Source organism: Garra rufa, chromosome 23 (assembly GCF_049309525.1).
Source record: "Garra rufa chromosome 23, GarRuf1.0, whole genome shotgun sequence".
NCBI classification, from domain to species: Eukaryota; Metazoa; Chordata; class Actinopteri; order Cypriniformes; family Cyprinidae; genus Garra; species Garra rufa.
Genome location: NC_133383.1, coordinates 23458292 through 23483545, shown reverse-complemented (window position 1 = coordinate 23483545; position 25254 = coordinate 23458292). Strand labels below are relative to the sequence as shown.

General features: G+C 38.2%; 2 protein-coding genes across 19 annotated transcripts in view; both read left to right on the top strand.

The window, feature by feature from the left end:
• The window catches only part of LOC141299195 (protocadherin gamma-C5-like), a 207648-nt gene that overhangs the window by 90127 nt on the left and 92267 nt on the right, over positions 1-25254 (top strand). For 4 of the 18 annotated variants that reach the window (XM_073829522.1, XM_073829520.1, XM_073829505.1 and 1 more), the window contains exon 1: positions 18512-21060. The exons of 6 other annotated variants lie outside the window; for them this stretch is intronic. In XM_073829522.1, coding sequence (XP_073685623.1) covers positions 18598-21060 — 2463 coding nt within the window. In that variant the 5' untranslated portion in view covers positions 18512-18597. Of the gene's footprint in view, positions 1-303; positions 2793-3731; positions 6188-15334; positions 17889-18511; positions 21061-22645; positions 25214-25254 lie in introns of those variants that run through there. 8 more of the 18 variants (XM_073829521.1, XM_073829504.1, XM_073829535.1 and 5 more) reach the window with 6 other exon arrangements.
• LOC141299793 (protocadherin beta-16-like) lies at positions 12173-14776 on the top strand. Its single transcript, XM_073830165.1, has one exon. The coding sequence runs from the start codon at positions 12275-12277 to the stop codon at positions 14774-14776; it is 2502 nt and encodes an 833-aa protein (XP_073686266.1). The 5' UTR covers positions 12173-12274.

The window sequence follows — 25254 nt, the reverse complement described above, 5'->3', positions numbered from 1 at the left end:
CACCACATGTCTGGACAGCGCCAGTTCTGACTGTTGTACTGTAGCTCTGAGAACGTTACCTTTTTCAGTTACTTTCCAATATAATTTCGCCTTAAGTAAATAATTATTTCACAATAATAAGCTTTTAAATGCCCCACATTTTAACTTAGTCGATTCCCGAAGTATTTTCATAACATACTCAAATAATGCAATGACCCAAAAATACTCAGAGTGTCGCTATTCACCAAGACTGATGCGTCTCCCCACCCACACCTAATGTATGCAATATGAGCTCTGTAAGAATAAACGCAGCGCAAAACCCGTCCGTCGACGCTGATAGAAATATTGGAATATCATCCAGTCATTAACTGCTGAGCATTTGCAACATCAGCTCTTCAAAAATGGAATACCGATTATTTTCGGTTTCTTTCTTGGCGTTTTTCGTGGCATTCCTTCTGTTTCCTTTGAAAACCATCTGTTCAGATCTGAGCTACAATATTCCGGAAGAAACAAAACGCCAGTATGTGATTGGAAATATAGCCAAGGATCTAAGGATGGATGTGAAACAAATATCTGCTCGAAAGGCTCGGATAGACACGGAGGATAGCAGCAGACGGTACTGTGATATTAATCTAAATACTGGTGATTTAATCGTGGCAGAGACAATAGACCGAGAGGAGCTTTGTGGATCACAAATTCCGTGCATTCTCAGTTACGAGCTGGTCCTGGAAAACCCTCTTGAAGTGCACCGTATAATTCTGCAAATTGAGGATATTAATGACAACGCACCACGATTTCAAAATGAACGTATTATCTTTGAAATCACAGAATCAGCAGTTAAAGGCCAGCGATTTCGTTTGCACGAGGCGCATGATTCAGATATTGGGCGCAACGCCGTTAATAACTATTCACTGGAGAAAAATCAACATTTTAAATTGAGTGTACATGATATAGCGGATGGAGGAAAATACGCTGAACTCGTGTTGGAAAAAGAGTTGGATCGTGAACAGCAGAAGGAGATAGATATGATACTCACAGCCACTGATGGTGGTTCACCTCAGAGGTCTGGGACTGCTGTCATACACATCACTGTTCTAGATGCTAATGATAATGTCCCAGTGTTTAGTGAGTCTGTTTATAAGGTCACTCTGGCTGAAAATACACCATCAGGAAAAGAAATAATTAAAGTGAGCGCCACTGATGCTGATGAAGGTCCAAACGGGGAAGTGACTTATGAATTCAGCAGAATATCAGATAAAGCAGCAAAATTATTTTCTATTGATAAGACAACAGGACAAATTGTGGTGACTGGAGAAATTGATTATGAAAAAGACAAAAAGTATGAATTAGGAATTTATGCCCAAGATGCCTTTGGGTTGTCATCAACTGCTAAAGTTATAATAGATGTAACTGATGTAAATGATAATCCACCTAGAATCATCCTTAAATCTTTGAATAATCCAGTACTGGAAAACTCTGAGCCAGGTACTGAAGTCGGAATCATTAATGTTCAAGACAAAGACTCAGGAGAAAACCGGCAGATTCGTTGCTCAGTTCAGCAAAATGTTCCTTTCAAACTGAACCCATCTGTTAAAAACTATTTCTCTCTAGTAACTACAAAAGCTCTAGATCGAGAGAAAGAATCTGATTACAACATTACCATCACAGCCACAGATGCGGGATCTCCACCATTATCCACCTCCATGACAATTCACTTATTTGTTTCAGATGTGAATGACAATCCTCCTGTATTTGTGCAGCAGTCATACAGCGCTTATATAAGTGAAAATAACAAAGCAGGCACTTCTGTTTGTTCTGTCAGTGCAAATGACCCAGACTGGAGACAGAACGGGACAGTACTGTACTCTCTGGTACCCAGTGAAGTCAATGGAGTCCCAGTGTCCTCATTTCTATCTATTAATGGAGATACAGGGGTGATTCATGCTGTAAGATCATTTGACTATGAGCAGTCCAGAAACTTCACTGTCAAAATTGTTGCCAGAGACAATGGATCTCCACCGCTCAGCAGTAACGTGACTGTAAAAGTCTTCATAACAGATGAGAATGATAACTCTCCACAGATATTATACCCTGTTCCTGATGGAAAGTCTTTAATGACTGAAATGGTCCCTAAAGCGACTCTCTCAGGCTCTCTGGTGTCTAAAGTGATCGCTGTAGATGCTGACTCTGGACAAAATGCATGGCTGTCCTATCAGATTGTCAAATCTACTGATCCAGGACTTTTCTCCATTGGTCTTCATAGTGGAGAGATCAAAACACAACGAGACATTTCTGAATCTGACAATATGAAGCAGAGCCTTGTTATTTCAGTGAAGGATAACGGACAGCCCTCTCTGTCTACGACCTGTGCTGTAAATTTACTAATTTCTGACAACCTGTCTGAAGTTCCTGAACTGAAAGATATGAACTATGAGGACAACAACTCTAAATTAACGTCTTATTTGATCATTGCATTAGTTTGTGTGTCCACCTTCTTTTTGACATTCATCATACTGATCGTGGCAGTGAAGTTTTGTCACAGGAGAAAGCCCAGACTGTTGTTTGATGGAGCCGTTGCTGTTCCCAGCGCCTATCTCCCTCCCAACTATGCAGAGGTGGATGGAGCAGGAACTCTGCACAGCTCTTACAATTATGATGCGTATCTAACAACAGGCTCGCGCACCAGTGACTTTAAGTTTGTGAGCTCGTACAATGAAAACACACTTCCTGCTGGTGGGACTTTGAAATCAGTTAAAAGTGATTTGTTCGGTGCACATGTTATCACTCTTGTCAACACAGAAGAGGCAGACGAGGTATGAGATCTATTTAATAATGCTTTCCTGATGTCATCTTACAGTATTTGCCTCTTTTCAGTCTCTGTCTCTCTTTTTTTTGGTGCCTGAAACAAATATATCAGTTTATCATTTCATTCGCACATTATACAATTATATAAATGAGGCTGTAAGACATTACTTGAAGCCTTTATATAAAACTAAGTATTTTTAATGCATTAACTTTGCCTTGTAATGCAACTTAGAACACACTGTATGATCTAACGGAAAATTGTTATAATACATTAAAATACCTATTTATTCATTATTACACCTTTAGAAAGTAGAAAGTATACATAAACATTCTATTGTATTAAAACATAATAAGCAACCAATTTCAGATTTAACAAGCAACCTGCAAATATTATAACGCATTTTAATGTTGATTACATTTACTTATAAAACCTTTAATGCATTACAATGTACATTATGAATACCTTTAGAATTATTTACAAAGTCTTCAAGTAAAGTGATCCTCTTGTGACCTAATATGAGTAAATTCTCAGACTGAGAAACAAATCCATTTTAATTAATAATTCATTTACATACCAGCTTTTCCGTTTTATTGTCTTTACATTACTTTGTCCCACTTCACATGCCTGTGTTTTAAAAATCTACCCATAAGCAGCCAGAATGTTTTTTTTTTTTTTTTTTTTTTATGACAAGTGTCTTTATAAGTGTTTCCGCTTCTCTTATTGTGGCAATTTGTTGTTTATTTTGTAGTTATTGACAGTTTTCTTTACATTTATTCTGAATCTATCTTGATGTATAATTGTAATGTGACATTCAAACTCAGAGGGTCGCTATTGACCAAGAATGCAGTATCCTGTATGACTGCCCTCCCGCTGTCTTAATACTTTAAACAACGCGACACGCCTTATTCACACTCATCATTGTACAGGTTTGTGGGCTGATGTAAACATCACAGTGGATTGTGGATGCTGAATTTACTTAACTGACACTAACAAACGACAAATATGTTCGGATTCTTTTCTTGGTCGACGTGCGTCGCGTTCATTTTACTGTTTGTGCGCAAAAGCAATGGGGATTTGGGCTACTCCATACCAGAGGAGATGAAACAAGGATGGTTAATCGGAAATATTGCGAAAGATCTCGGTCTTAAAACGGATGGGCTATTATCAAGAAAAGCTCGGTTAGACACGGAAGAATACGGAAATCGCTTTTGTGAAATTAACCTGCAGAAAGGGCAGTTTATTGTGGCGGAGAGGATCGACCGAGAGGAACTGTGCGGATCAAAAGCATCCTGTGTCTTGAAATACGACCTGGTTCTAGAAAACCCACTAGAGCTGCATCGCATTTCTGTGAAAATAGAGGATATAAACGACAACTCACCGCGATTTCCCAATGAGCTAATCAAACTTGAAATTGGGGAATCTGTAGGCACAGGAACACGTTTCCCCTTGGAGGAAGCGCATGATGCAGATGACGGTCAAAACGGTATTCAGAATTATTTACTTGAGAAAAACGAACACTTTTCTTTATCAGTTCACTCGAATGCCGAAGGAGGGAAATATTGTGAGCTGGTACTGCAAAAAGAACTAGATCGCGAACAAAAGAAGGATATGGATTTGGTTCTTACTGCAATTGATGGTGGAACTCCGGTGAAATCTGGCACTGCTGTTATTCATGTCATTGTCCTGGATGCCAATGACAATGTCCCGGTATTTACTCAGCCTGTTTATACAGCCAGCATTTTAGAAAACTCGCCTTTAGATACCATGGTAGTCAAAGTAAGCGCTGTGGATGCTGATGAAGGATTGAATGGGGATGTAATGTATGAGTTTAGCCGAATTTCAGACAAGGCTTCCAAGCTTTTTTTTATAGATAAGATAAGTGGAGAAATTAAAGTGATTGGTCCAATAGATTTCGAAGACAAAAACAATTATGAGATACGTATTCAGGCCAAGGATGGTTCTGGCTTGGCTTCTAATGCAAAAGTTGAAATAAACATAATCGATCTTAATGACAACACTCCTGTTATACATTTAAAATCTAATGATAATCAAATCCTAGAGAATGTGGAGCCTGGCACTGAAGTGGCTATTATTAATGTTCAGGATAAAGACACAGGGGATAATAAAAAGGTTTACTGTACTATTCAGGAAAATGTCCCCTTTAAGCTAAATCCATCTATTAAAAATTATTACTCAATTGTCACTACAGGTCCTCTGGATCGCGAACTTACTAGCCATTATAACATAACTCTAACAGCTACTGATGGAGGAACTCCACCATTATCATCCTCTAAAATAATATACTTAGCAGTTTCTGATATTAATGACAACTCCCCTGTATTTGAAAAGCAGTCCTACAGCGCTTATATAAGTGAAAATAACAAAGCAGGCACTTCTGTTTGTTCTGTCAGTGCAACTGACCCAGACTGGAGACAGAACGGGACAGTACTGTACTCTCTGGTACCCAGTGAAGTCAATGGAGTCCCAGTGTCCTCATTTCTATCTATTAATGGAGATACAGGGGTGATTCATGCTGTAAGATCATTTGACTATGAGCAGTTCAGAAACTTCACTGTCAAAGTTGTTGCCAGAGACAATGGATCTCCACCACTCAGCAGTAACGTGACTGTGAAAGTCTTCATAACTGATGAGAATGATAACTCTCCACAGATATTATACCCTGTTCCTGATGGAAAGTCTTTAATGACTGAAATGGTCCCTAAAGTGACTCTCTCAGGCTCTCTGGTGTCTAAAGTGATCGCTGTAGATGCTGACTCAGGTCAGAATGCATGGCTGTCCTATCAGATTGTCAAATCTACTGATCCAGGACTTTTCTCCATTGGTCTCCATAGTGGAGAGATTAAAACACAACGAGACATTTCTGACTCTGACAATATGAAGCAGAACCTTGTTATTTCAGTGAAGGATAACGGACAGCCCTCTCTGTCTACGACCTGTACTGTAAATTTACTCATTTCTGACAACCTTTCTGAAGTTCCTAACCTTAAAGATATGACTTATGAGGACAATAACTCTAAATTAACATCATATTTGATCATTGCATTAGTCTGTGTGTCCACCTTCTTCCTGACGTTCATCATACTGATTGTGGCAGTGAAGTTTTGTCACAGGAGAAAGCCCAGACTGTTGTTTGATGGAGCAGTTGCTGTTCCCAGCGCCTATCTGCCTCCCAACTATGCAGAGGTGGATGGAGCAGGAACTCTCCGCAGCTCTTACAATTATGACACGTATCTAACAACAGGCTCGCGCACCAGTGACTTTAAGTTTATTACATCTTACAATGAAAACACAATTCCTTTCTCTCAAACTTTGTGTCATGGCGAAAAATCAACAAACTCATGTAATGACACCAGTGGCGAAGGACTCAGCTACCCCACTCTGGTAAATTAATATATTTTATTAGTAATGGCTTCGCTCTGTGTATTTGTTTGTGTGATTTTGTGCTGATTCTTATATTCTATAAAAAAAATTATTATATTACATTATTATATTGCAGACATTTCTGATCTGTTATGTGTCATTAGCCTCACAGTCAACATTATTCTCTGTCAGAGTTGTACATATTTGAGGTTTTCTGTCATGCCTATTTACAGTTTCAAAATCCACATTAATAAAATGGAATTGTAATTGTCATTTCAGTTTTCTTTTTCCATTTCATTCTCCACTGTCCATTATTTTATTTTTTCCCCAACCCCCTTTTAATTGTTCAGAAGTATTTCCAAAATCATTTGTAAATCTTTCAAATCATATTTTTAAATATTTGTTCAATGTTGTTTAGTAGCTTTCAATGTATTATTTTACTGTGGATTTTTGATATTTGTAACTTTTTGTCTAAAAACTTTAATAAAAAGCTTTCATGGAACAAGCTGTCACACAAGCAAGTACTTGCCCAATAAAGAAACAATATAACCAATCAAAGAAAAAAAACAAAAAACAAATATTGCCCTAGCTTTTGTTTTCTTGTCCTAGTACTTCAGAAAAAAATACAAATTGACACAGAAAAAAGATAGAGAAATACATAAATACCAAAACTGACAGATGACTTGTTTATATACATACATCTATGTTTTTTCATCATTATTATTGTGGGTTTCAATAGATAATTGAAGGATTTTTTAAAAACATTTACAAAGTACTAAGAACCTTCAATTATCTATTAAAACCCACAATAATATTTAAAATATCAGTAAGCTTAATATATATAAAATCCTAATTTATTGGGTACTTCCAATTAGGAGGTGGCTGTTCCGAATTCTAACCCCTACATTTCAATTTATGAAAATTACATTAAACTATTTTTTTGCATTTTATTCCATTACTGTTTTTATTATTTATTTTTAAGTTTAAAATGGTTGATTTTATATTTACTTTGTAAATCATGAAACTTTATGTAAAAAAAAATGTTTCACATTTTCACATCACTACTGAAACAGTGTATGTTTTAGTCCACTGGCTGAAACAGATTTTAACTACATTTTAACTACTCTGTTTATGATATATACAGGAAATATTCATGTGTCCCTCTCTTTCATAGCTACAGCTTGTGCGTAGATAGGTCCCATCATTTTGAGGTAAATGTTTTCAAAAGTCTGGAAATCTGTGTGTATTTTTAAGGAATGTCACTACCAAACACCTTTTTTTTTTTTGCAATTAAGCACACTTTTTTGGGTGTTATTCCATAACATTTAATTTCTATATGTGAACAACTGTTTAGAACCAGATTTGGGATATATTAAAATATTGTATTTAAAATACAACAAATCTCATAAATCACACTTAAAATATTGTTAAAATTGTAATTGTTATTTATTTTACACAGACTTTTTTAATGAAATTGCATATATACAGTGGGTACGGAAAGTATTCAGACCCTCTTAAATGTTTCACTCGTTGTTATATTGCAGCCATTTGCTGAAATCATTTAAGTTCATTTTTTTCCTCATTAATGTACACACAGCACCCCATATTGACAGAAAAACCCAGAATTGTTGACATGTTTGCAGATTTATTACAAAACAAAAACTGAAATATCACATGGTCCTAAGTATTCAGACCCTTTGCTCAGTATTTAGTAGAAGCACCCTTTTGATCTAATACAGCCATGAATATTTTTGGGAAAGATGCAACAAGTTTTTCACACCTGGATTTAGGGATCCTCTGCCATTCCTCCTTGCAGATCCTCTCCAGTTCTGTCAGGTTGGATGGTAAACGTTGGTGGACAGCCATTTTTAGGTCTCTCCAGAGATGCTCAATTGGGTTTAAGTCAGGGCTCTGGCTGGGCCATTCAAGAACAGTCACAGAGTTGTTGTGAAGCCACTCCTTCGTTCTTTTAGCTGTGTGCTTAGGGTCATTGTCTTGTTGGACAGGTGATGAGCAGTGCCTGGTTTTCTCCACACATACCGTTTAGAATTAAGGCAAAAAAGTTCTATCTTGTCTCATCAGACCAGAGAATCTTATTTCTCACCATCTTGTAGTCCTTCAGGTGTTGTTTAGCAAACTCCATGCGGGCTTTCATGTGTCTTGCACTGAGGAGAGGCTTCCGTCGGGCCACTCTGCCATAAAGCCCCGACTGGTGGAGGGTTGCAGTGATGGTTGACTTTCTACAACTTTCTCCCATCTCCCGACTGCATCTCTGGAGCTCAGCCACAGTGATCTTTGGGTTCTTCTTCACCTCTCTCACCAAGGCTCTTCTCCCCCGATAGCTCAGTTTGGCCGGACGGCTAGCTCTAGGAAGGGTCTTGGTCGTCCCAAACATCTTCCATTTAAGGATTATGGAGGCCACTGTGCTCTTAGGAACCTTAAGTGCAGTAGAAATTTTTTTGTAACCTTGGCCAAATCTATGCCTTGCCCTAATTCTGTCTCTGAGCTTTTCAGACAGTTCCTTTGACCTCATGATTCTCATTTGCTCTGGCATGCACTGTGAATTGTAAGGTCTTATATAGACAGGTGTGTGGCTTTTCTAATCAAGTCCAATCAGTATAATCAAACACAGCAAATGGCTGCAATATAACAAAGAGTGAAACATTTAAGGGGGTCTGAATACTTTCTGTACCCACTGTATGTATATATATATATATATATATATATATATATATATATATATATATATATATATAATGTAGATGCAAACTAAATCTTAATAGGCCAATATAACCCTTTTTATTAAATTATGCATTACTGTGTTTCTGTAGTGACAAATTTAGGGAGAGAAACTTTCTTAAAACTTTCTTAAAATACAATGTGAGAACTCTGCTGTGAGATGTTTGCACTGTTCCACCAAGACAAGTTCTCAGACACAAAGACACATGGTTACCCATGGTTTGCTACTGCGAAGATGAAGCTGTTCTTCCTGTCTCTCTGTAGCAATGTCTAAATTGTCTAATATTAAGACATTACTGTCACTGTGACTTATGTTAAAGACATGTGTTATTCCACATAATAATATTGGAATATTGGGTAACATTTTACAATAAGGTGCCAAATACACACACACACACACACACACACACACACACACACACACACACACACACACACACACACACACACACACACACACACACACACACACAATAATTCATTTAAAATACAGTAACCTTAGATTCTTTATATTTTTATTTATTTATTTGATAATAATATCTTGATTTTTTTTTTTTTTACTTTAATGTCTTAAAGATTTAATGTAAACATCCCTAACTTGTTTCATCTAATTTTTGTCTTTCATGCTCTCCTCTGTGAACCAATACTGGACAATCCTCTAAAGGTAAGAAAAAAAATCTTATTTGCTCTAAATTAACTGAGATGCATGCTTGTGATGTATGAATCTAAATAATTAATTTTGGAAAACTGTATGGGCAATTGACCATAAACACATTTACATGTTTGACATGTTTGATAATATGGCTTTAACATGTTGAAACCGTAAAGATGTTGGCTGGTTTATTCATTAATGATGCTAGCTAATGAATAAATAAATAAATAAAAATTAAAAATAAAAAGAAATAAAAATTAAATTATCAGTTTATTTGACCAAATTTTGTAACATTTATGTATTTAGTAAATGCTTTCCTTCTAAATCTTATGTGGAATAAAATCAAGACATTCCTCCTAATAAAACAATAACATGAAAAGATTGGTTTCAAAAATTATGCAAATTATTAATTGGCTAGAGTAGGGAGGGGAAACTAAGTGAAAGCAAAGAGTTATTATTATTATTATTATTATTATTATTATTATTATTATTATTATTATTATTATTATTTAGAGTTGGGGTACTCGGACTTGTACTCGGACTCGAGTCCGGTCTCGAGTACAATTTTTAGCGGACTCGGACTTGTCACGGACTCGGATGCATTTTGACTCGGACTTGACTCGGACTCGAGCTTTTCGGACTCGGGAATTATTGCCGAGTCCAGCCGAGTCCAGGGACAGTTGATGGAAATTTTACTGACTCGATGCATTATTACGAAAGTGACATTCAGTATTATTGGCATGTGTTTTAAAGTCTTGCCGGTACTTGAAAGCCTGCCTCTCAGTCAGCGCACAATGCTGAATTAAACTCTTTCTCTATTGCTACACACTTACACGAAAGGTAATGTCAAAATGCATCGTCTTGGAGAGCATTCATGTAAATGCTATCGGTTTTGTGTTGAGTTAGAAATACAGATGTGTCAAAATATATGATCTGTGCGTCCGGTCTTAAAGCGACAGCAGTGTAAACCTGCCACAGACTGCGTCATAATCAAACAACAAAATAAAAAGAGAAAATCACTCACTGCTCTTGATTGAAGCAGTTTAGCAATTTTAATAAGAATCATCTATATTTATTATATACGGTGAAGATTGTAGAGAGTTTTATTTTTACATTTATTACTTCATTAAATGTTTGTAGTACACTATTTCTGTGGTATACTTTACTATATAGATCAATCTGAAAAACGTATAAAACTATTTCATTTGTATTTTGATTATTATATTTATTTATGCTTTTGCTTGTAATTAATTATTAGACTGTTTATTTTCCTTCAGTAAGCTTGAGAATGTTTTACTTACTTACTTGGGTGTGCATTATTTTCTAATAATTCAATGGCCCGTTGTCAATAGACCAATTTGGAGTAGACGTTACAGTTATGTCAGTAAAAAAATACTATTTAAACCTATAACATTTTACATTTACCTATTTTATCTCAGAATTCAGAATTTTTTTATGTCGTTTATATGTTGTATTTAAGACTTTAGAACTCAATTTAACGCAGCAATAGCAAGTTTGTCAGTTCTGAGGGAAAAAATAAACTCATGACTTTAGCTGAGAGGAAAAGGGAGAATGTATTTTCTTATCAGAATTGTGAGATATAATCTCGAAATTGAGAAAATAAAGTCAGAATTTTATTCTTTTATTCCATGACTTCCATGTCATTAACCCTCACAGCCTCATTTTCATCTAAGAAAAATATGTCACTAGCTGTCCATCTCTTCACCTACCCCTCCCTTTATCACAGATTCATTCTTTTACTCGTAGGTACAGTCCTGTCCTTCCCTTATAATTCCCACATTGTCCTTCCCACATTCTAAAAGCTGTTTCACTCTGAAATATGTCATAATATCAAGTCAGTCATAACTTCTGTTACATGACTTTAAGTTTGCTGAGCAGGACACTAATGAGATGGTGTGAAATAAAAAAATCAAAATGGCAATATGCAACAGAGGTTTCCTTTTGTTACATTTAAATTGTCATTGCCTTATTGTAGTTGTACAAATTAAAACAAGGTTAAGATACTGACAAACAGTAGTTTTTAGTTGGACTCGGTCGGACTCGACTCGGACTCGACCCATTTGGACTCGGACTTGAGTCCGACTCGCCCCATTTTGGACTCGGACTTGACTCGGACTCGACTGGTTAAAGACTCGGACTCGACTCGGACTCGACTTACGTGGACTCGACCCAACACTATTATTATTAAATCCAGTTAGTATGTCAGCAGGACATGCCAAGTTCTCAAGGTAAGTTTTTAGAATTTTCTTGTGTATATTTCTGGAAGCTCTACTTCTACTGTATTCTGTATTTTTGTAATCTGAATTAAATTCGTGGGGTGCTGTTTATTTCGATGGTGCTGAAATGGTCAATCTTTTTTTTTCTCCCTATTGCCTGCCATACTGATTAATCAGCGTGTAGTTCACATGTACACCACACAACGAAGTTCCATAGGATTTTTAATATTACTATTAATGCAACTGAACTGAGGCTGCTGGACTTGTATTTGCGACTTTAAAGCTCTGAGCGCCGCTGTTGATTAACATCTGAGTTGAGCGAGTCTTTGCTCAGCAGTCCATCCCTTACTGACGCTTTTGTAGGTTGGATTTGTGCGGTGTTCTTTCGATAAAAAGAAAGTAAACACGTTATTTTGTATTTAGGATTTTAATGTTCTATTATACTTGTACCAGTTTCCTTTGACGTCGCAGCTTATCAAGATGGCTTTGTTAAGCTTATCTAGCAATTCACACAATCCATGGATGGTTTCCGCGCATTCAAAATGGCAGGTTGTGTTTTTCATCCTCTGCTTTTATGGAGTAGACGTCGTATATTGCAATACAAGATATTCCATTCCGGAAGAAATGCCAGAGGGATCTTTCGTTGGAGACATCGCCAAGGATCTGGGGATAGAGATAAGTAGACTTATATCTGGAAAAGCTCGCGTCGTAACAAAGGGCGGACGGCAGTATGTCGATCTGAATAGAGACAAAGGGACTCTAGTAGTTAAAGAAAGGATAGATCGAGAAGAGCTCTGTAAGCAAACAACGCCTTGCAGCTTCAGCTTTGACCTTATCGTTGAAAACCCTATCCAGCTCCATCGAGTCACAGTTGAGGTGCAAGATATAAACGATAATGCTCCATTATTTCCGAAAGAAAATGTTAACCTGGAAATAAGCGAAAATGCAATTTCTGGAACTAGGTTTCCTTTGGATAGCGCTATAGATAAAGATGTAGGTCTAAATGGTATACAGAGCTATAAACTACATCCAACTGATAGTTTTAAACTGGAGGTTCATAGTCAGACTGGTGGCAACAAATACATTGACATGTTTTTACAGCGAGAACTAGACCGAGAGGAACGAGATGAGATTAAATTGGTTCTTGTTGCAACTGATGGTGGATCACCTCAGAAATCAGGCACTGTCAAAATTCACATTACTGTTCTGGATGCTAATGATAATGCCCCAGTGTGTAAACAGTCAGTATTTAAAACTGAAGTTAGAGAAAATTCACCTGCTGGTACTGTCATAGGTACTGTTAGTGCTGCAGATGCTGATGAAGGTGTAAATGGACATGTTTCTTATTCCTTTGCTCTTTCTAGTAGAGAGGAAAGAGAGTTATTTGAGTTAAACACAGAAACAGGCGAGATTAGACTTCTTTCTCAGTTGGATTTTGAATCGCAAAATAGTTATCAATTAGACATTAAGGCGAAGGATAAAGGAGGTCTTGCAGATACCTGCAAAATTCTCATAGATGTAATTGATGAGAATGACAACTCTCCAACAATACAGCTGATGTCCTTCTCAAACACCCTTTCTGAAAATTCCCCAGTGGGAACAACTGTAGCCGTCATTAACATAGAGGACGCAGATTCGGGTAAAAATGGTCTTGTTCAGTGCTTAATAAATCAAAAAATACCGTTTAAAATTGAGTCATCTCTCGCAGAATATTATAGTTTAGTTACTGATGATATGCTTGATCGAGAAATTACCGCTGAATATAATATAACGATCTTGGTATCAGACCAAGGAAGTCCAGCGCGCCACGCAAACAAAACACTTAATGTAAAACTATCCGATGTGAATGACAATCCGCCCATATTCGGTACTGAGGAATATAAAACTTTTGTTAGTGAAAATAATTCTCCTGGTCTGACTATACTGACTGTTAAAGCAAATGATGCTGACTGGGGTCCCAATGCGCAAATGTCCTACTTCCTGAAGGATGAAAACATGCGTGGTGCACCATTAAGTTCTCTCGTATCTGTAGATTCACTTACTGGCACTATTCATGCAGTTAAATCATTTGATTTTGAACAGTTAAAATCGTTTGCATTTAACGTGACAGCTCGAGATGGAGGATCCCCGCCCTTGAGCTCTGAAGTGACAATAACTATCAATATTCAAGATCAGAATGACAATGCTCCGCAGGTTCTGTATCCAGTACAAACTGGCGCTTCTGTGGTGGCTGAGATTGTGCCTCGTGCTGCAGATGTTGGATATCTGGTCACTAAAGTGGTTGCTGTTGATGTGGACTCTGGACAGAATGCCTGGCTCTCCTATAAACTACAGAAAGCTACAGACAGAGCGCTGTTTGAAGTGGGTTTACAGAATGGAGAAATAAGAACTGTGCGACAAGTGACTGATAAAGATGCGGTCAAACAAAAACTCACTGTTGTTGTGGAAGATAACGGACAGCCCTCTCGCTCAGCTGTGGTCTCCATTAACGTTGCTGTGGCTGACAGCTCTCCTGAAGTTCTGTCAGAGTTCACAGACTTTACGCATGAAAAACAGTATGACGAAAACCTGACCTTTTATTTAGTTCTCGCACTGGCTGCTGTTTCTTTCTTATTTATTACTTGCGTGGTCGTCATAATATCAGTAAAGATATACAGATGGAGACAATCTCGCTGCTTATATCAGTCCAATCTCCCTGTTATTCCGTACTATCCACCGCATTACGCAGACACAGGAGTCACTGGAACTCTGCCTCACGGGTATAATTATGAAGTGTGTATGACGACTGACACCAGGAAGAGTGACTGTAAGTTTTCTACACTCGGTGGACAGAATGTTTTAGTGGTGGACCCGAGTTTTGCTGAAACGATGCAGCGCGCAATGAAGGAAAAGAACATTCTTGAAGATTCTCAACTACAAGAAATGGTAAGATCCCTGCTGCTGATGTTATTCAAACTTGAAGTAAGGAGATGTGTTCGATAATGTTTTTAAAATAATAAATGTATGATTAATCAGGGTAACGCACAGAACTGATTGACACGTTTAGCCGTTGTTAAATTATTGTGATTTGGACGCTGCTGATTAAAAACAATGACGATATATTTGAGAGATACGATTCTAAAGAAACATGATTTTTTTTAATGAGTGTGTCTTTGTAAAGATCTGCGCTTTTATTTTTTCAACTCGCTGTTAAGTTTATTTTAACGAGTCTAGAACCGAGCATTCTATTCATTGTTGGATTCTTCGGGCGCTGTTCATTCTGATAGTGCTGAAATGGTCAGCGGTTTCTTCGTTTTGCCTGTTACCGAATAAACAGCCTGTCTGATATATATTTTAAGAAACGCAGTTTCTTCTTCTTCTTCTTGTGGCATTGTTGTCATAAATTTGGCTTGTAACCGCCGCATTCAAAGATGTTGGTCTTGTATTTGCGACTTTAAGGCTCTAAGTGCCGCTGTTGATTAACCTCTGAGTAGAGCGCTTCTTTGCTCAGCAGACTGTATTGCCAGTCACTTACTGACGTGTTTGTAGGTTGAGCATATACAGCGTTCGTTTTTCCGATGGAAAGAACATAAATGTTTTATTATGGATTTAGGATTTTAATGGCTTTTCGTACTTGCTTCCTCTTCGTTTGATGACACAGCTTCTCATGATGGTTTTCTTAAGGTTATCGAGCAATTCACACAATCCGCCGATTGTTTCTACACATTCAAAATGGCAGGTTGTGTTTTTCATTCTCTGCCTTTACGGAGTGGACGTCATATATTGCAGTGCGAGATATTCCATTCCGGAGGAAATGCCAGAGGGATCATTCGTTGGAAACATCGCCAAGGATCTGGGGATAGAGATAAGTAGACTTATATCTGGAAAAGCTCGCGTCGTAACAAAGGGTGGACGACAGTATGTCGATCTGAGCAAAGACAAAGGGACTCTAATAGTTAAAGAAAGGATAGATCGAGAGGAGCTCTGTAAGCAAACGACGCCTTGCAGCTTCAGTTTTGATCTTATCATCGAAAACCCTATCCAGCTCCATCGAGTCACAGTTGAGGTGCAAGATATAAACGATAATGCTCCGTTATTTCCGAAAGAAAATGTTAATTTGGAAATAAGCGAAAATGCAATTTCTGGAACTAGGTTTCCTTTGGACAGCGCTATAGATACAGATGTAGGTCTAAATAGTATACAGAGCTATAAACTACATCCAACTGATAGTTTTAAACTGGAGGTCCTTAGTCAGACTGATGGCAACAAATACATTGAGATGGTTTTGCAGCGAGAACTAGACCGAGAGGAACGAGATGAGATTAAATTGGTTCTTGTTGCATCTGATGGTGGATCACCTCAGAAATCAGGTACTGTAAAAATGCACATTACCGTTCTGGATGTTAATGATAATGCCCCAGTGTGTAAACAGTCAGTATTTAAAACTGAAGTTAGAGAAAATTCACCTGCTGGTACTTTAATAGGTACCATTAATGCTGCAGATGCTGACGAAGGTGTAAATGGCCAGGTTTCCTATTCCTTTGCTGTTGCAAGCAAAGAAGCAAGAGAGCTTTTTGCAATAAATACAGAGACAGGTGAAATTAGACTTCTTGATCGTTTAGATTATGAATCTCAAAATAGTTATCAAATAAATATAAAAGCAAGAGATAAAGGAGGTCTCGCAGATACCTGCAAATTTATCATAGATGTAATTGATGAGAATGATAACTCTCCAACCATACAGCTGATGTCGTTTTCAAACACCCTTCCTGAAAATTCCCCAGTGGGAACAACTGTAGCCGTCATTAACGTAGAGGACGCAGATTCGGGTAAAAACGGTCTTGTTCAGTGCTCAATAAATCAAAACACACCGTTTAAAATTGAGTCATCTCTCGCAGAATATTATAGTTTAGTTACTGATGATATACTTGATCGAGAAAGTACTGCTGAATATAATATAACGATCTTGGTATCAGACCAAGGAAGTCCAGCGCGCCTCGCAAACAAAACACTTAATGTAAAAATATCTGATGTGAATGATAATCCGCCCATATTCGATTCTGAGGAATATAAAACATTTGTTAGAGAAAACAATTATCCTGGTCTGACTATTCTGACTGTTAAAGCACATGATGCCGACTGGGGTCCCAATGCGCATTTGTCCTACTTCCTGAAGGATGAAAACATACGTGGTGCACCATTAAGTTCTCTCGTATCTGTAGATTCACTTACTGGCTCTATTCATGCAGTTAAATCATTTGATTTTGAACAGTTAAAATCGTTTGCCTTTAACGTGACAGCTAGAGATGGAGGATCCCCTCCCTTGAGCTCTGAAGTGACAATAACTATCAATATTCAAGATCAGAATGACAATGCTCCGCAGGTTCTGTATCCAGTACAAACTGGTGCTTCTGTGGTGGCTGAGATTGTGCCTCGTGCTGCAGATGTTGGATATCTGGTCACTAAAGTGGTTGCTGTTGATGTGGACTCTGGACAGAATGCCTGGCTCTCCTATAAACTACAGAAAGCTACAGACAGAGCGCTGTTTGAAGTGGGTTTACAGAATGGAGAAATAAGAACTGTGCGACAAGTGACTGACAAAGATGCGGTCAAACAAAAACTGACTGTTGTTGTGGAAGATAACGGACAGCCCTCTCGCTCAGCTATGGTCTCCATTAACGTTGCTGTGGCTGACAGCTTTCCTGAAGTGCTGTCAGAGTTCACAGACTTTACGCATGAAAAACAGTATGACGAAAACCTGACCTTTTATTTAGTTCTTGCACTGGCTGCTGTTTCTTTCTTATTTATTACTTGCGTGGTCGTCATAATATCAGTAAAAATATACAGATGGAGACAATCTCGCTGCTTATATCAGTCCAATCTCCCTGTTATCCCGTACTATCCACCGCATTACGCAGACACAGGAGTCACTGGAACTCTGCCTCACGGGTATAATTATGAAGTGTGCATGACGACTGACACCAGGAAGAGTGACTGTAAGTTTTCTACACTCGGTGGACAGAATGTTTTAGTGGTGGACCCGAGTTTTGCTGAAACGATGCAGCGCGCAATGAAGGAAAACAACATTCTTGAAGATTCTCAACTACAAGAAATGGTAAGATCTCTGCTGCTTTTGTTATTCAAACTTGAAGTAAGGAGATGTGTTCGATAATGTTTTTAAAATAATAAATGTATGTTTAATCAGGGTACCGCACAGCACTGATTGACACGTTTAGTCGTTGTTAAATTATTGTGAATTGGACACTGTTTATTGCAAAAACGACGATATATTTGAGAGATTCGATTCTAAAGAAACATCATTTTTTTAATGAGTGTGTCTTTGTAAAGATCTGCGCTTTTATTTTCATTTTCAACTCGCTGTTAAGTTTATTTTAACGAGTCTGAGAACCGAGCATTCTATTCATTGTTGGATTATTCGGGTGCTGTTCTTTAGGATAGTGCTGAAATGGTCAGTGGTTTCTTCTTTTTGCCTGTTATCGGATAAACAGCCTGTCTGATATATATTTTAAGAAACGCAGTTTATTCTTCTTCTTCTTGTGGCATTGTTGTCATAAATTTGGCTTGTAACCGCCGCATTCAAAGCGGTTGGTCTTGTATTTGCGACTTTAAAGCTCTGAGTGCCGCTGTTGATTAACATCTGAGTAGAGCACTTCTTTGCTCAGCAGACTGTATTGCCAGTCACTTACTGACGTGTTTGTAGGTTGGGCATATACAGCGTTCGTTTTTCCGACGGAAAGAACATAAATGTTTTATTATGGATTTAGGATTTTAATGGCTTTTCGTACTTGCTTCCTGTTCGTTTGATGACACAGCTTCTCATGATGGTTTTCTTAAGGTTATCGAGGAATTCGCACAATCCCCCGATTGTTTCTGCACATTCAAAATGGCAGGTTGTGTTTTTCATGCTCTGCCTTTACGGAGTGGACGTCATATTTTGCAATGCGAGATATTCCATTCCGGAGGAAATGCCAGAGGGATCATTCGTTGGAAACATCGCCAAGGATCTGGGGATAGAGATAAGTAGACTTATATCTGGAAAAGCTCGCGTCGTAACAAAGGGTGGACGACAGTATGTCGATCTGAGCAAAGACAAAGGGACTCTAGTGGTTAAAGAAAAGATAGATCGAGAGGAGCTCTGTAAGCAAACGACGCCTTGCAGCTTCAGTTTTGATCTTATAGTTGAAAACCCTATTCAGCTCCATCGAGTCACAGTTGAGGTGCAAGATATAAACGATAATGCTCCGTTATTTCCAAAAGAAAATGTTAATTTGAAAATAGCTGAAAATGCGATTTTAGGAGCTCGTTTTCCTTTAGACAGCGCTATAGATACAGATGTAGGTCTAAATGGTATACAGAGCTATAAATTACATCCAACTGATAGCTTTAAGCTGGAAGTTCATAGTCAGACCGATGGCAACAAATACATTGAGATGGTTTTACAACGAGAACTAGACCGAGAGGAACGCGATGAAATAAAATTGGTTCTTTTAGCAACTGATGGTGGATCGCCTCAGAAATCAGGGACTGTAAAAATTCACATTACTGTTCTGGATGCTAATGATAATGCCCCAGTGTGTAAACAGTCAGTATTTAAAATTGAGGTTAGAGAGAATTCACCTGCTGGTACTTTCATAGGTACTATTAATGCTGCTGATGCTGACGAAGGTGTAAATGGACAGATTTCATATTCCTTTGCTGTTGCAAGCAAAGAATCAAGTGAGCTTTTTGGCATAAACACAGATACAGGTGAGATTAGACTTCTCAATAATTTAGATTATGAATCGCAAAATAGATATCAATTAAATATAAATGCGAGGGATAAAGGAGGCTTCTCAGATACTTGTAAAATTGTTATAGATGTAATTGATGAGAATGATAACTCTCCAACCATACAGCTGATGTCGTTCTCAAACACCCTTCCTGAAAATTCCCCAGTGGGAACAACTGTAGCCGTCATTAACGTAGAGGACGCAGATTCGGGTAAAAACGGTCTTGTTCAGTGCTCAATAAATCAAAACATACCTTTTAAAATCGAGTCATCTCTCGCAGAATATTATAGTTTAGTTACCGATGATATGCTTGATCGAGAAACTACTGCTGAATTTAACATAACGATCTTGGTATCAGACCAAGGAAGTCCAGCGCGCTACGCAAACAAAACACTTAATGTAAAACTATCCGATGTGAATGACAATCCGCCCATATTCGATTCTGAGAAATATAAAACATTTGTTAGTGAAAATAATTCTCCTGGTCTGACTATACTGACTGTTAAAGCACATGATGCCGACTGGGGTCCCAATGCGCAATTGTCTTACTTTCTGAAGGATGAAAACATGCGTGGTGCACCATTAAGTTCTCTCGTATCTGTAGATTCACTTACTGGTACTATTCATGCAGTTAAATCATTTGATTTTGAACAGCTAAAATCGTTTGCATTTAACGTGACAGCTCGAGATGGAGGATCCCCGCCCTTGAGCTCTGAAGTGACAATAACTATCAATATTCAAGATGAGAATGACAATGCTCCGCAGGTTCTGTATCCAGTACAGACTAGCGCTTCTGTGGTGGCTGAGATTGTGCCTCGTGCTGCAGATGTTGGATATCTGGTCACTAAAGTGGTTGCTGTTGATGTGGACTCTGGACAGAATGCCTGGCTCTCCTATAAACTACAGAAAGCTACAGACAGAGCGCTGTTTGAAGTGGGTTTACAGAATGGAGAAATAAGAACTGTGCGACAAGTGACTGATAAAGATGCGATCAAACAAAAACTGACTGTTGTTGTGGAGGATAACGGACAGCCCTCTCGCTCAGCTTTGGTCTCCATTAATGTGGCTGTGGCTGACAGTTTTCCTGAAGTGCTGTCAGAGTTCACAGATTTTACGCATGAAAAACAGTTTGACGAGAACTTAACTTTTTATTTAGTTCTTGCACTGGCTGCTGTTTCTTTCCTGTTCATTATGTGTGTGGTTGTGATAATATCAGTAAAGATCTACAGATGGAGGCAATCTCGCTTCTTATATCAGTCCAATCTGCCTGTTATTCCGTACTATCCACCGCATTACGCGGACACAGGAGTCACTGGAACTCTGCCACACGGGTATAATTATGAAGTGTGCATGACGACTGACTCGAGGAAAAGTGACTGTAAGTTTTCTACACTCGGTCGGCAGAATCTATTAGTGGTGGACCCAAGTTTCACTGAGACGATGCAGCGCGCAATGAAGGAAAAGGACGTTATTGAGAATTCTGAGCTACAAGAAATGGTAAGATCCCTGCATGAATGCATGTATGGATTAATGCATACATTAAAATTAACATTAATATTAATAAATGTCTCAATGTCTTTATGAGCATTACACCGTAATTTTTCGCTTGTTCAACCTGCTGATGTTATTCAAACTTAAAGTAAAGAAGACGTGTTCGATAACGCCGTTTTCAAAAAGATAAATATATGAATAATCAGGGTAACACGCACATTGAACAACACTGATTGAATAGTTTAAGCGTTGATATTATTGTGAATTGGACTCTGATAAAAAGAACGACATAACTGAGATAGAATTCTAAAGAAATAATGATTTTTTTTTTTTATCAGTGTGTCTTTGTCAAATTCTGCGCTTGCTTTTTTAAATTTTAATTCCCAGTTAAGTTTTAATTTTAGCGAGTATGGGAATCGAGCATTCTATTCTTTGTTAAACACTTTGGGTGCTGTTCATTCCGATGGTTCTGAAATGGTCAGTGGTTTCCTCTTTTTGGCTGTTACCGGTTCAACAAACTCTAACATTTATTTTTACAAAACAGAACAGTTTTTTTCTCTTCTTCTTCTTCTTCTTCTTCTTCTTCTTCTTCTTCTTCTTCTTCTTCTTCTTGTGGTTTTGATTTCATTGTCTTATTCAAAGCTGTTTGTCTTGTATTTGCGACTTAAAAGCTCTGAGTGCGGCTGTTGATTGATCTGGGAAGAGCGCTTCTTTGCTCAGCAGTCTGTATTGCCAGCCACTTACTGACGTGTTTGTAAGTTGGGCATATGTAGTGTTCGTTTCTTCTGATGGAAACAACATGGATGTTTTATTGTGGATTTTGGATTTTAATGGCTTTTCGTACTTGATCAAACTTTGTTTGTTTATTATGAAGTGTGCATGACGACTGACTCGAGGAAGAGTGACTGTAAGTTTTGTACACTCGGTGGACAGAATTCTGAGCTACAAGAAATGGTAAGATCTCTGCATGAATCCCTGCTGCTGATGTTATTCAAACTTGAAGGAGATGTGTTCGATAATGTTTTTAAAATTAAATGTAGGATTAATCAGGGTAACATGCACAGAACTGATTGACAGGTTTAGTCGTTGCTGCATTATTGTGAATTAGACACTGCTGATAAAAAAAAAAAAAAAAAAAAAAAAAAAAAAAACGACGATATAATTGAAAGATACGATTCTAAAGAAACAAGATTTTTTTTATTGAGTGTCTTTGTGAAGATCTGCGATTTTATTTTTATTTTCAACTCGCTCTTAAGTTAATTTTTTTTTTCGAGTCTGGGAACCGAACATTCTATTAATTGTTGAATTCTTCGGGCGCTGTTCATTCTGATAGTGCTGAAATGGTCAGCGGTTTCCTCTTTTTGTCTGTTACCTATTAAACAGCCTGTCCGATATATATTTTAACAAAACGCAGTTTATTCATCTTCTTCTTGTGGTATAGCTGTCATAAATTTGGCTTGTAACCGTCGCATTCAAAGCTGTTGGTCTTGTATTTGCGACTTTAAAGCTCTGAGTGCCGCTGTTGATTAACATCTGAGTAGTGCACTTCTTTGCTCAGGAGTCTGTATTGCCAGTCACTTCCTGACGTGTTTGTAGGTTGGGCATATACAGCGTTCGTTTTTTCGATGGAAAGAACATGAATGCTTTATTATGGATTTAGGATTTTAATGGCTTTTCGTGCTTGCTTCCTCTTCGTTTGACGACACAGCTTCATATGATGGTTTTCTTAAGGTTATCGAGGAATTCGCACAATCCATGGATCGTTTCTGCACATTCAAAATGGCAGGTTGTGTTTTTCATTCTCTGCCTTTACGGAGTAGACGTCATATATTGCAATGCGAGATATTCCATTCCGGAGGAAATGCCAGAGGGATCATTGGTTGGAAACATCGCCAAGGATCTGGGGATAGAGATAAGTAGACTTATATCTGGAAAAGCTCGCGTCGTAACAAAGGGCGGAAGACAATATGTCGATCTGAGCAGAGACAAAGGGACTCTAGTAGTTAAAGAAAGGATAGATCGAGAGGAGCTCTGTAAGCAAACAACGCCTTGCAGCTTCAGTTTTGATCTTATTGTCGAAAACCCTATCCAGCTCCATCGAGTCACAGTTGAGGTGCAAGATATAAACGATAATGCGCCGTTATTTCCTAAAGAAAATGTTAATTTGAATGTAGCTGAAAATGCGGTTTTAGGAGCTCGCTTCCCTTTAGACAGCGCCATAGATACAGATGTAGGTCTAAATGGTATACAGAGTTATAAACTACATCCATCTGATAGTTTTAAACTGGAGGTTCATAGTCAGACCGATGGCAACAAATACATTGAGATGGTTTTACAACGAGAACTAGACCGAGAGGAACGCGATGAAATAAAATTGGTTCTTTTAGCAACTGATGGTGGATCACCTCAGAAATCAGGGACTGTAAAAATTCACGTTACTGTTCTGGATGCTAATGATAATGCCCCAGTGTGTAAACAGTCAGTATTTAATACTGAAGTTAAAGAAAATTCACCTGCTGGTACTCTCATAGGTACTGTTAGTGCTGCTGATGCTGATGAAGGTGTAAATGGCCAGGTTTCCTATTCCTTTGCTGTTGCAAGCAAAAAAGCAAGTGAGCTTTTTGGGATAAACACAGATACAGGTGAGATTAGACTTCTTAATATTTTAGATTATGAATCTCAGAATAGTTATCAATTAAATATTAATGCGAGGGATAAAGGGGGCCTCTCGGATACTTGTAAAATTGTTATAGATGTAACTGATGAGAATGATAACTCTCCAACCATACAGCTGATGTCGTTCTCAAACACTCTTCCAGAAAATTCCCCAGTGGGAACAACTGTAGCCGTCATTAACGTAGAGGACGCAGATTCGGGTAAAAACGGTCTTGTTCAGTGCTCAATAAACCAAAACATACCATTTAAAATTGAGTCATCTCTCACAGATTATTATAGTTTAGTTACTGATGATATGCTTGATCGAGAAAGTCTTGCTGAATATAATATAACGATCTTGGTGTCAGACCAAGGAAGTCCAGCGCGCCACGCAAACAAAACAATTAATGTAAAAATATCCGATGTGAATGACAATCCGCCCATATTCGAGTTCGCGGAATATAAAACTTTTGTTAATGAAAATAATTCTCCTGGTCTGACTATACTGACTGTTAAAGCATATGATGCTGACTGGGGTCCCAGTGCGCAATTGTCCTACTTCCTGAAGGATGAAAACATGCGTGGTGTACCATTAAGTTCTCTCGTATCTGTAGATTCACTAACTGGCACTATTCATGCAGTTAAATCATTTGATTTTGAACAGTTAAAATCGTTTTCCTTTAACGTGACAGCTCGGGATGGAGGATCCCCGCCCTTGAGCTCTGAAGTGACAATAACTATCAATATTGAAGATCAGAATGACAACGCTCCGCAGGTTCTGTATCCAGTACAGACTAGCGCTTCTGTGGTGGCTGAGATTGTGCCTCGTGCTGCAGATGTTGGATATCTGGTCACTAAAGTGGTTGCTGTTGATGTGGACTCTGGACAGAATGCCTGGCTCTCCTATAAACTACAGAAAGCTACAGACAGAGCGCTGTTTGAAGTGGGTTTACAGAATGGAGAAATAAGAACTGTGCGACAAGTGACTGATAAAGATGCTGTCAAACAAAAACTGACTGTTGTTGTGGAAGATAACGGACAGCCCTCTCGCTCAGCTGTGGTCTTCATTAACGTGGCTGTGGCTGACAGCTTTCCTGAAGTGCTGTCAGAGTTCATAGATTTTACGCATGAAAAACAATTTGACGAGAACTTAACTTTTTATTTAGCTCTCGCACTGGCTGCTGTTTCTTTCCTATTTATTACTTGCGTGGTCGTCATAATATCAGTAAAGATCTACAGATGGAGACAATCTCGCTGCTTATATCAGTCCAATCTCCCTGTTATTCCGTACTATCCACCGCATTACGCAGACACAGGAGTTACTGGAACTCTGCCTCACGGGTATAATTATGACGTGTGCAAGACGACTGACTCGAGGAAGAGTGACTGTAAGTTTTCTACACTCGGTGGACAGAATTTTTTAGTGGTGGACCCGAGTTTTGCTGAGACAATGCAGCGCGCAATGAAGGAAAAAAGCTTAGAAGATCCCGAGTTGCCCGAAATGGTAAGATCACCTGTTCTTAAGAAGTCCATATAATATTTACA

Coding starts and splice junctions, on each gene's coding strand:
- LOC141299793 (XM_073830165.1), top strand. CDS start 12,275: ATGGCTTTGTTAAGCTTATCTAGCAATTCACACAATCCATGGATGGTT.